The sequence below is a fragment of the Dasypus novemcinctus genome, chromosome 4 (assembly GCF_030445035.2).
Source record: "Dasypus novemcinctus isolate mDasNov1 chromosome 4, mDasNov1.1.hap2, whole genome shotgun sequence".
In the NCBI taxonomy this organism is placed as follows: domain Eukaryota; kingdom Metazoa; phylum Chordata; class Mammalia; order Cingulata; family Dasypodidae; genus Dasypus; species Dasypus novemcinctus.
In genome coordinates this window covers 117,699,655-117,711,852 of record NC_080676.1, presented here as the reverse complement: position 1 = coordinate 117,711,852, position 12,198 = coordinate 117,699,655, and the positions used below count along the sequence as shown (strand labels likewise).

The window sequence follows — 12,198 nt, the reverse complement described above, 5'->3', positions numbered from 1 at the left end:
AATAGAAACTAGCTGAGGTTTTCAGTTTAGTTGGTGTGGGTCTTAGCATGAGCACCTCCATTTGGGGCCTACTAGGTTGTATTTATTACTAGTAAATGGCAGAGATGGAATTAGAACCCATTTCTGTCTGAATACAAAGCATGTGAGAAGGAAATAAACTAAAATGGAATGAGCGTCTATATAACCTTTATTTTAACTGAATGAACAAACATACCCCCACAGTCAGCATGGCATCACATGCTAACTAATGATAGTCTAAATTTATTGATAACAAAATCTTTTTAAAGATGTAAGCATCTATCAGAGGAACAGCATATAATGCAGTGCTGATAGATAGGTAGGTAGGTAGGTAGGTAGGTAGGTAGGTAGGTAGATAGATAGATAGATAGATAGATAGATAGATAGATAGATAGATAGATAGATAGGAAACTTAACTTCAATATCTAAAATGTATTGCCCCTTGGCAGCCAGATACATAATAAAATTGGCTACAAATTACCTGGAAATGTTATTTAGGAAATGTCAGTAGAGCCAATCTGTGTAACACAATTAGTCACACTTCAAAAATTTGCATTGTTTTTGTGGTTTTTTTAGTTTTTTTTAACAGGGAGGAGCAAACTAAAAACAATATTATTTAACATGATCAAATACTTTTGCGCACACTTGACTCTCAATGATTCTGGTCATTATCAAATATCAAACCCACCCATCAGAAGGATGAAAATTTTCCCATTTTTGAAAACGTTCAAAAAAATGTGCTTAGAGGCAATTTCAGAATTTGCATTCCCAAAATGTTTTAAGCAATGATCACATTATTAGGGTATGTGTTCTTTGTTTCTCAAACTGACTACTTTGAATGAAACAACAGTCTCTGATGTATAAATGTCCATTTTGTTTATATAATCCTCCATCTAGACTTAGGGTATGATTTCATTTTTTAAAGCTTTATCTATTATCCATTCATCCTTAGACTGTTCAATTAATTCCAATTTTGTGTCAGTAATTGTGAAAAGACTCGGGGACACAAAGATGAATAGCATAGCCAGTTACTAAACTCAAACTGCTCATAGTTAGTTGAGACATCATTTAAAGCACAATGGAAAATAGAGACTTGTGGTTCTAGCAATAAGGATAATTGTGTTATTTCACCAAACAGCTAATATTCCTAAATTTAAAAGTAAGAAGAGTATGAAGATAACATTAGGAGAATCGCTAATTGTTTTCATGTTTTTAAAGAAGCCCACCCGGAAGGGCACACGGTAGAAAGGAAATGGCAATGGGAAAGAGGATTTGACCAGACCTACTTCCATGAGTCTAGGTAAGTCACTGAAACTTCCAGCCCTGAATTTCCTCCTCTGAAAATGAATAATTTTGGCTTAGTTATCTCAGAGTTTCCTCTAACTCTACATACTAATAAACAATATGCCAGAGCTCTAGATGAACTCACAAAATTTTGTTTCCTACATTGGCTGCCTATTCTAATTCTGCAGGAAACTAACCAGAAAAATCCTGCAGACCACTGAAGACTAATTCATGTCCAGACATGGGTCATCTAGCCCAATTCCTAGGAATTAGTTATGGTACTTACTTTTTCTATCTTCACATTAGTGAGAAAAGACACATCCTTAGATTCTCTCATTCCATCCCCCAAAGACAAGTGTTTCCACATATTAAAATGATGTAGTTTTAAAGGGAAAGGACACCTGTTTCGTTTAGGTCATTCTTTTTTCTCTGTCTCACTGTTCTAAAGCAGGAGACAAGTGAAAAATAGTCCAGTTACCTCAGTTCAGACCACACTTGTAAATTACTGGCATAAATCTAGCATCTACTAAATATCAATAAATATGGCATTTATGAGTTGTCTACCAGCAGCTGTTTGTGTCTAATGGTTCAGCGCACTCTTTGAGTTCCCCTAAATGAGTAGTCAAGACAGGAAACTCACTGCTTAAGGAGGTGTGCTTGAAAGGCTCAGAGCAGAGTACTGCCCAAAATTATTCCCTTCACTGTCTCTGATGTAGACAGTGAAATTCCACTCTTAGAGAGTTTGTTTCTTGAACAAAACTGTGGAGTTTTTTGAAGATAGCACATTAAATTATAACTGATTATTGATTATATTAGATTAGAGAATTGTTCAAAGTTAGCTTTAAACAAATCCTCTACATATGGGATCCAAAATAGCCGTCATGTTTTCGAATATCAGTCTCCTACTTACAAGTTTGCTTTAGGATCTCTTTTAGGCATCATGAGCATAATGTTTTTATTCTCATTGAAAATTCTCATTGCACAGATAGATTTAACACAGAAATACACTTATTGCTCCTGCCCTGGATGGCAAGGCTTTACTCTCTTTACTCTCTACTCTTTTTTCCTTGCTGTAGCTTCTGTCTCTGCCATTTCCATTCACGTGAGTTGTGAGATTTACTAAGTGGTAGGTGAAGTAACAGTTCCTTTTATTTAACCAAAATACCCTTCACTTAAATTCCCAAAGGTTGTCTTCTTGACCCAGCATTTGGGGTCTTGGTAAACATATCCTCACTATGCATGATTTTATGGATTTCAACCCTGTCCTTATCATTATTAGTATAACCTCCATTCTGGCTGATTAATAGAGACAAAAGTTCAGTTTAGTTATTTTAATGCTTAACTTTTCCTCCAGCTTTGAATTTTCTGGTTGGAAAGTTCTTAGGAGCATGAAACTCTGGGACACTTTAAATGTCTTAGGTCTCTATAGACAAGTTAATTTGTGTAGTGTGGAATTATAGGCTGTTCTTGCACAAAGATTTTTATAAATCCACTTAAGTCCTTGCTTACAATTGCAAGAAAATAGGATCCTCTGACTTAAGTAAGTTGAATGTGATTTCAAACTAGTTAGGGTATAATTGTATTCTTTTCTCTTAATGAATCTAAATTTATGTTGGAATAGGAATGATATATGGGACACTTAAAACTGCATGCCAATATCACTTCCTCTATTTTAAAAAATAAATAAATGTTCATTTGCTAAGTGGATAGTCTGCCTCATCAACAAAGGATGCAACATGGATAGCAAAAGTCATTAGCATAATACAAATGCTTGCAAAAGGCCTTTGGAATGCTTAAACTTAAAAAGTACACTACCAAGGACTTGGAAAGAATTTCAAGCTCCAAGGCCAAAGGATCTACTGCGTATTAATCTTTTTCATAAAAAAAAAAAAAAGTTGATTCAGGGTGCTAAAGACAAAAATAAGCCTATTGTGCAATATCAAAGAAAAAGCCTGGGAAAATGATTGACACTGTGGAAAGACTGAGGAGTAGAAGACCTGGTGGTCTCAATTTTGCCACCAAATAGCTTTGAATTCTTTAGCCAGGCATTCCAGCTCTATGAACATATATTTTCCCATCTGTAAAAGGGGTTGAGCTATGTTTTTTCAGGGAATTTCCTGACAAACACAATTTCAGAGTGGTTTTATGGCTTAGCCAATGTGGCCAAGCCCAGTGAAAGAGTCTGAAATAAAAACTCCTTAGAAATTTAAAACTGGAGTACTACCTCCCAAAGGGATTTAACTTTTTTAAGTGAAAGCATGCATGCGTATTCACTCAGTTGTCACCCTTAAAAAGGACAGAGTAAATATTCCTGATCTGATAATGTGAAGCCCAGAGTGTGACTGTTAGAAACCCTTTGTACAATAGGAAGGTAGTGATTGTTCTCTGCTTTTACCACCTCATCTATAAACTACACTATTCTGAAAGCTTTGCTAAACATATATTTCCAGCATTATCATTGTGAAAATGGGAGGTGGGGGTTTAGACAAGAGCAGAGAATATCAGTGTTTAAGATGAAAAGTCCACTAGATAGGATGTGTATCTGATTTCATGTTATTTCTGTTTTTCCCAACACATATTTCAAAATTTTCCGTTGGTTCCTGCTGTCACTGCTAGAATGCAAGTACTTTCCTTGCACACAGTCTCTAGTGCCTTCATGCCTTCAGGGTCTGTGCTGGGGTCTGAGTCAAGAGTTCTCCTGAAGGAGATGTTAGAGACTAGAATACTAAGGCTATGATGAGACTGTGGGCACAGGGAACAGGGAGCTTTAGCACTCCTCAAAAATACCTGTGCTTTCTAAACAACACTGTAAGTTTTATGCCCAGTCACACAGTTTCTAGGGATTAACATAAGGCCCTGTAAAATTTACTCTCCAGACACTTTGACAGATTCCTTTGATTCATTCAGCTTCTATACATCTATGTAATATATCAACAAGCCTGTCTGATACATATGCAGTTAACTGTGCTTTTAAAGTACTCCCTATTACCCACCTATTTTATAAAATATCTTTGATTAAAAAACTGAACTTAAGATTTCGCATAAATGTGTGCTTTTAGGGAAAAACAAGCTGAGAGTACACATGCCTGGAGTATGGAATTCTATTATTTTCAAAAAATTTTTTTCAAAGTTAAGAGGAAAAATATACTTGTGTTGAAATACATCATAATGAACCACTTTAATATACTAATTTACAAAGACTGAGGGCTATTTTAAAAACAAAATTGTTTCAAAGATACATTGCTACAATTGAGTACAGAAGTTATAAAAATCCTTAATGTGCTCTTTCCTAATATTTTATAAATGACCTTTAAACTCTCTTGATTACTCTATCACTTTTTCTGCTTCTTTCCTTTCCTTTTTTTTTTTTTCTGTTCAACAAATAAAATTTTCAAATTAGGAGTCGTAGCCCATATTTTTGTCTCTCAGGCAAGATGCTATTAGGGGTCACTTCCCATGTACGGAGAAAACAATCCTCATGGATAATAATGATAAAACCTTATGGAATGCAAAAACAACCAAAATATGTATTCTCAGATGACTGCATTAGGGCCAAGTCAATATTAGTCCCACTTCACCCACGCACCACATAGTCTAAAAATGTTGTCAGCCTGATAAGAATTTCCTGATTTACTCTTTTTTCCAGTAGAAAATATAGGTCATCAAAATAAACTTCTGACAATAAAAGAACCATAGTTGCACTGTCAAGTCTCTTGCCATTTCTCTCACTAGTTATAGTCAGAGTTTCTTTACTTGACAAAATCATAATAATAATAATAATCTCAAGCCATTTTAGTATTAGCAACATGAAAACTTCCAAGCACGCTTTTCAACTAAGCCCTTATGAGAGACAGCCCAAAAACTACTTAAGCCATGTCTACAGAAGCCCAAAGTGTAGTAGAAATAGATCATTAGTTGCCGATATATACGAATCATCAATGTGGACAACTCACTTAAAAAAAAAAAATTCCTAAGTTTGTTGATGGTTCAACAAAAGAATAGAATTTGGAGACCAAGTGTCAGGACTATTGTAAAAGTTATGTAAAGTATCGGGGTCGTTTTTTATTGAAAACTAAATTTGATGATTGATCATTTATGTATTCCTGGCTTGAAATTTCATTTCCAGCTCGAAAAATTTTTAGAATACTAGCCCCTCATAGATTCATATTTTAGTAGAATTAATTGTATAATACTAGAATATAAAACCTTATTCACAGCTTCTTATATTAGTTCAAGTCAGTTTTTGAGGCAGAAACTAGCTTCCTGAATATTTAGAAAAATTTGAGTCTTGCTGGTCCACATTCCAACTGATAATTGGCAGTGGCCTCTACATTCTCTAAGGCAGAGGAAAGGAGGAAAGGGTGGTTCACATGGAACTGCATGTTTATGAAGCACACAGAACTTAGAAGCAGGGTGCCTTTACTTTAGTTGTCTGTCTTGTACCTAATCGATTTTCTCCACCTCTTGTGATATCTTTTATATTTAAAGCCAAAGAAAAACAAACAGCATAATTAAGCTTGTTTTAAAATGCTGACACTGCTGAAGATAAATAAATCAATGAAAGGAATAGTGAGAAAGTGGAGCTCCTTCCTTTTTTGCCCTAATTGTTGGTCCTGACCAAATTTATACTTTTAGGAAATAAATCTGGGGCATGTATCCTTCCAAAATTGGCTGAATTTTGCGGTTCCTAATTTTTAAACAAAAGTTATGATTCCTTTCGAAAGAGTAGGACTATAAATCCAGCAAAATGACAAAAGTAGAAAAAATACAGGAATTTATTTAAGGCAAGATTAATTAAAAGGCCAAACCCATATGGCTGTAATAAGGTTTATGATTCCTAAGAAACTAAAATAATCTATCAAAAATTCCTTCATAATCATATCTAATTCCCTGATAGGAGTCTTCACCCTAGAGGATATAAATTGCAATTTTTTAAGTCTCATCGAGTCAACCCATCCTAATTCCAAGAGTCTGAAGACCCCTATTTCAGTACAGCCCCTTGCCATGTATTCACGTTCTTATTTCATGTGGAGCTAACTAAGCCTTGATACAATTTCTCTGTGCACAAGGAATGTCCAGGGGCACCCAGTGTCAAAATTCCCCAGAACCATATCATCCCTTCTAAATTCACTCTATTTCTCCCCTCGTTCCTGGTCCTTTTTGTTTGTTAATTTTACCCACAGCATTCTCAGTCCTTCTGAAGTGGTGGAGATCCAACACTAAGAGATTCCAAGGTAGCCTCTTAACTGGGAGACACCCTTTCAACAGTCTGAACAGGTACTGTAGCAAACTCTGTGATGTTTTTCTTGGCATCAGAAAATGAATGAGGAACCAAGGGACGGGTTCCTTCTTTCTACATCACAGTAGTGGGGAGAAAAGACTCTAGGGAGGGCAAGCGGCTTTTGATAAACCTTACGCTAGAGCCATGTTCCACCATAAAAGTCTCGGAAAAGTCATTCCACTCACTGCCCATGGTGCTCTCCTATCTCAGTGGCAACTCTTCATCCCCTTAATCCAGAAAACTCTGAAACACTGCACCTTTCCCAAGGAAAAAAGTATTGGGTTTAAAGGAAGTTTACTCACATAGTCCTAAGACAGATGCCCTTGATGAGCTTCAGAGACCTGAGCCCTAAGAGCTACGGTGGCTACGAGGAGTAGTCTCTGAGCTTCGGTGACGACGCGCAGTGAAGCCCCCGGCCAGGTAAAGCCTGGAATCCCCACCCCGTCCACCACCGCTGTTCTTCCCTTCCGGAAGCCTCCTCTGCTCACAGCTGATGGCTTTCTGCTCCAGGGCGCTCCCGCAGGTCCCGGAGCATCCTCCGCGCCACCAGTCCCGGCGGGACGTCGCGGGAGCCCCAGACCGATACTCCCGGTGCCCCTCGCCCCCGCCCCCGCCAGGCTGCCTGGCCGGTGACTCACCTGCTGGCCAGGTTGGGGCGCCGGATGGTAGCAGGCTGTGGGGCAGGTTGCAGCTGCCACAGGGTTGGGCAGATACTGGGGCGCTCCATACGGCTGGGGGTGATACATCACCTCCGCACAACTCATGGCAGCCGGGGCAGCGGCGGCCCCCGAGCTGCCGCCGCCGTCGCTCTACGCGCTCGCGCAAGGGGCGCCGCCGCCGCCGCCTCAGCTGCCGCAGCTGCCGCCTCTGTCGCCGCTCCAGCTGCGACTGCGGCGAAGGCGGGTCCTCGGCGGCCTCGGGCTCCGCGCGCGGCGCGGGCTCGGGAGGGGCTGGCAATCAGCGGGGGCCCATGCGCGGGCACCTTCATCTTCAGCCCCTCCGGGTGTCCCCTTGCCCGCGCCTATACAGCCCCTTTCAGGGACGCCGCTGCCCGCAGCACCGCGGGGGCAGGACGGTACCCGGCTCCCGCGAGGGAAGCGGCGCCCACTGCCGCGCCAGCCGCAGCCCCGGCCCCGGCCCGGGTCGGCCAGAACTGGGGAGCCGGGGCTCTGGTTTGCGTATACACACGGCGCGCCCGGGGCTGGTCCTATCACCAGCGCTCCCGGCTGGGCGAGGACAGGGGTTGGAAGTTGCGGGGAGGGGGGCCCTGGGGAGGAGGGGGGCACTTCACCTCCCCAGGCTCCGACGCGGAGCTTTGCAAACTTTCTCCAACTCGGTCCGTGGCAGGCGTGCCGTCCAGCAGGGGGACCCTGGGGAGGGCGAACTGCGGATTGGAGCGAAGTTTGAAGCCCTCTCCGCCTCCAGACCGTGCGATGGCGGTGGGAGGGGAAAGGTTTTGTGAGACGCTCCGCGCTCTCCGAGATCCTCGGGTTCCCACCCTCTCTCTGTCACCTGGCGGCCTGGACGTGGGCTTCCCGACTCCAAGGAGCTTTTACAGGGAGCAGTAACTCAGAGGCCGGAGCCGAAGGGAGACCAGATGTTCAAAGAGGAAAAAGAGAGCAGGCGCAGAGTAAACGGGAATTAGCTCCCACATTAACTATAACCATAAGTGAAAGTTAACATTATTGCAAGTGCGCACACGCCAAGAATGCAATACAATTTTCCACAAGGAATCTCCGCTTTAAGCTTCATGGTATGGCATTCTTATGGGACATCAACCTTTTCTGGCTGTTTCAGTCTGGTTTCCATAGAGAATAACAATTGGTGAAATCCATTCAGATACTTTTTAAAAGTTTAACTATTGACAAGTGGCTTGTAACCCTCTTCAACGTGAAAAAAAAAATCTGTCTGTAGGACTATCATTGTATTTTGACATAATCAAGTAAAGAAAAAAAGAATTTTAGTTATTTTATACATGAGCAAATGCTAGTGCTGACCTGTAACAAAAACTCAGTCTTTTAAAACAGATTTCCACTTCCATGATATAGAAAGATCTCCTTTATTTTAGCAGTCTAACCTTTGTCAGAGGAAAAATCAGAATCTGTATGTTTAATTCCTCTTCTAGTCCACAGTACTAATAAATTGTAAATTTTGGATACATGCACACACACAAACTCTCCCTCTCACAAGGGCTACACTTTGCCACCATATACAGTTTTTATTTATTCACTTATTTTTTTATACATTAATAATTTAAATAATATAAGACTGCAGCACAAAGTGTAAGCAATAATGTAAACTATAGACTTTGGTTAGTAAAAATGCTTCAATATTGGTTCATTAATTGTAACAAATATACCACACTAATATAAGATACTTAATAGAGAAAACTATGTGTGGGTGTGGGTGTGTGGAGGGGGTACATGGGAAATAAATACATTTATTTATTTGGTAAGGAAATATACAACTTCTACTTTAAATTGTGCTTTTTGTTATGTGGAATATTATCCTGTCAATAAGATATATAAGAATTGATTTTTTAATGTCATTGCTGCCTTTACACAAATTTACATCCCCTAGTCAGAAATCTTTCCTGAGATACAGACTCATCTGTACAGCTTCTTTCTAGATAGCTCCACTTGGATGTGTGTATGTGTATATATCTATATACATAGATATATACACACACACATATGAAACTTGGCCTTAATAACACTAATCTTTTCCCCTATATCTGCATCTTGATACTCAGCTTTTAAACCCTATCTCAGATATTGAAACTTCTACTGACCAGTTGCCCCAGCCAGAAACCTGGAATCATTCAACCCTCCTTTCTTCTCTTCACAGTTCCCACATCTGGTCATGGAGTACAGATTATTCCAAATTTTACATTTCTCCCAACTCTCTTCACTCATCTCCTTATCTCTGCTGCTCTAATCCTTAGCTTACTCAGTATTTCTCACCCCAACTCCTGCAAGAAGATTTACGGTGATATCCAGGCCCCCAGTTTTACCCACTGCAAATTCAACAGAGTAATGATATTTCCCCCCCCGTTCAAAATCTGATCCCAGCCAATGTTACGAGCCCCTACAATTGTCCATACAGCCATCTGAATTGAGACCTTCTGTTCTGGAAAGGAGTTGTAATCCCTCCTACCATCAGGCATTTTTACACATGCACAGAACATCTGCATCAACTCCCGTACCTTCTTCTCTTTGTTAACTCCTTGTTCTTTGAGGAATCGTCTCTAAAACATGCCCTGAAGACTAACTTTAATACTCAACTCTGCAAATTTTGAACCCCATGCATTCTGCTCTCATCATACTAACAACCAACTACTTGATTTGGAGTTGCTTGTTTGCTTGTCTCCCCAACAGGACCATGGCTTTTGAGAGCAGAGATTATGACTTTTATATTTGAATTTCCATTATCTCATATAATGCTTGGATTAATAAACATTCATTAAATAAATGAAATATTAGAAGGGGAATAAGTATATTTTTAATGTTACTTATATGAATTTGTGGGTATATATATATGTATGTATATATAAAACTTCTTAGAAGAGCTTACAAGCTTGTGAAGAAGCTAAAGCATTCATGTAATCATTGAAGTTTAGAATGTGGAATACAGTTGCAGAATCACTTTTCCATTGTATGTTGTGATGTGAGAGCTGGAGTGTGAAGTAATTGAATTAGGCCACAAAGATAGCTAGTGAACCCAGACTTTCCTCAACACCAGAGTACATTAGGGCCTCTTATTATAAATAATCAGTACCTCCAACTTTTCCCCCAAAGAACTTAATTTGTCTGCAGTTAATTAATTTCAGCACAAGTATGTGTTCAATAGCCATCCTCCCCATTAGATGGTAAGCCACATAAATGAAGACTATTTATATTTTGCTGCCCTCCATCTCTAACACTTAGAAGGTGCTCAGTATATGTTTGTTGACTGAGTAAATAATTCCAGAACCAGTTCTAACATGTTCGTATAGTGATGGCTACATCATCTATGTGCCATCCATCTCTTCCAGCACTGTACAAATATTTACTGTATGATAAAGATGAAAGATGTAGATCTTGAGTACTAATAAGTCATGGACAAAATGCCATACAATACCTTTGTTTCAATACCTTCCTTTGTTTCTTTATTTTACTGATCAATGAATATGAGAGAGCAAAGATAAATTCTGGCCAAAATTAGAATATAGAAAAACAATGGTCAGAGTAGAGAGAAAATACCCTGTTAAAGACTGAAGTCATTATTTGCTCATTAAAAATTTCAGGGAGGAGACCTTAGGTGTGGTTTGTTAGGAGGGCAGATTCACCTGACTGCCCTAGGTAGAATTCTAGAGCTGTAGAATGGAAAACAATTGAAAGGATCATCTCATCTGAGATATCTTCTTTCATAGATAAACAAATATCTAGTCTAAGTAGTCTCTTATGGAACTGGTGGCAGAACCAAAACCAAACTCAACTCTCTTTCTAACACCCCATGATGAGGATATGTGAACAAACAAACACATATCTTTGTTAATATGAATACTTACATTAATTTATGCACATACATGAAAGAAGAGGTTTTACATTGATCGTTCTTATGCCATGCTGGAGTGGTGAGAAAGGAGTGGAGGAAAAATGCAGGCCAAATGCATTTAATGACCAGATCAGAGAATGTGATCTGACCATGGGAGGATATTCACTGTCATGTCTATTATGTATGGGTGTCATGTTTACCTCAGAAAAAATAGTGGTAGGATGGAACTTGATGATATGGGCTTCTGAACTGAAATCCCTCAAACTTCACCCTTTTATATTTTCTCCTCTGTCTTCCATACTTCTCCTGATGCAGAACCAGATCCTGTCTCTTTGATCTTTATTCTCCTACTCTTTGTATCTCAGTCACCACAATTCCAATAGAATCCCCAAATAGCCTTAATTGTTCCCACCTTTTGAGTCAGGGGTTTACAATCACTACATTTTGGCCCCATATACCAAATTTCCCAGAAGGCTCTCAAATTTCCCAGCTGGAATTTTGTTAGGTGAACCTCCAAAACAAGTTTTATTTGGAGAGGTAACTTGAAGTGGGTGTTGATAAAATCTTTTAGGATAGAATGGGGCAAAAGTGAGTGGGGAAGATGGAGGCGGACTTTTTTGAGTGATGACAGTCAGGTCTACCCTTAACTTGGGGTCCACATTCAACAGAATGTTAAAAGTCTTCCTTCCAAAGAATGCATGTAGAAATCTTGATTTATGCAACCAAATCTGCCCATCCCCACCCAAACCATGGAAGAGCTGACTCTTAGCCAGCCCTCTAACCTAAGGTGAGCCAATGGCAATGTAGCCTGCCCTAAGAATCATGGCTCTGGTGAGGTGACCATGGGGTCACCTGAGCACAGAATCCAGATCTTGAGTATAGAAACATGGTTGTTGTAGGTAGAACAATGGCTCCCAAAGATGTCCACACTGTAATTCCAAAACTTTGAATATGTTAAAATACAAGGCAAACTCCAGGTATATTGCAAACGGAATTAAGGTTGTTAATGACCTTACTTTAAAACAGGGAGATTATCCTGGATTATCCAGGTAAACCCAATTTAATCACAAAAGTCATTA

At 39.7% G+C, this 12,198-nt stretch overlaps 1 protein-coding gene across 4 annotated transcripts in view; it reads right to left on the bottom strand.

Annotated features, from left to right (window-relative positions):
• Positions 1 to 7,954, bottom strand: part of VGLL3 (vestigial like family member 3) — a 45,578-nt gene extending 37,624 nt beyond the window's left edge. Inside the window, exon 1 of one of the 4 annotated variants that reach the window (XM_023592006.3) lies at positions 7,222 to 7,954. In XM_023592006.3, the coding sequence (XP_023447774.1) occupies positions 7,222 to 7,347 (126 nt within the window). In that variant the 5' untranslated portion in view covers positions 7,348 to 7,954. Of the gene's footprint in view, positions 1 to 6,885; positions 7,072 to 7,221 lie in introns of those variants that run through there. The other 3 variants (XM_004448585.5, XM_004448586.5, XM_023592007.2) reach the window with 3 other exon arrangements.
• Between the last annotated feature and the right edge of the window lie 4,244 nt (positions 7,955 to 12,198).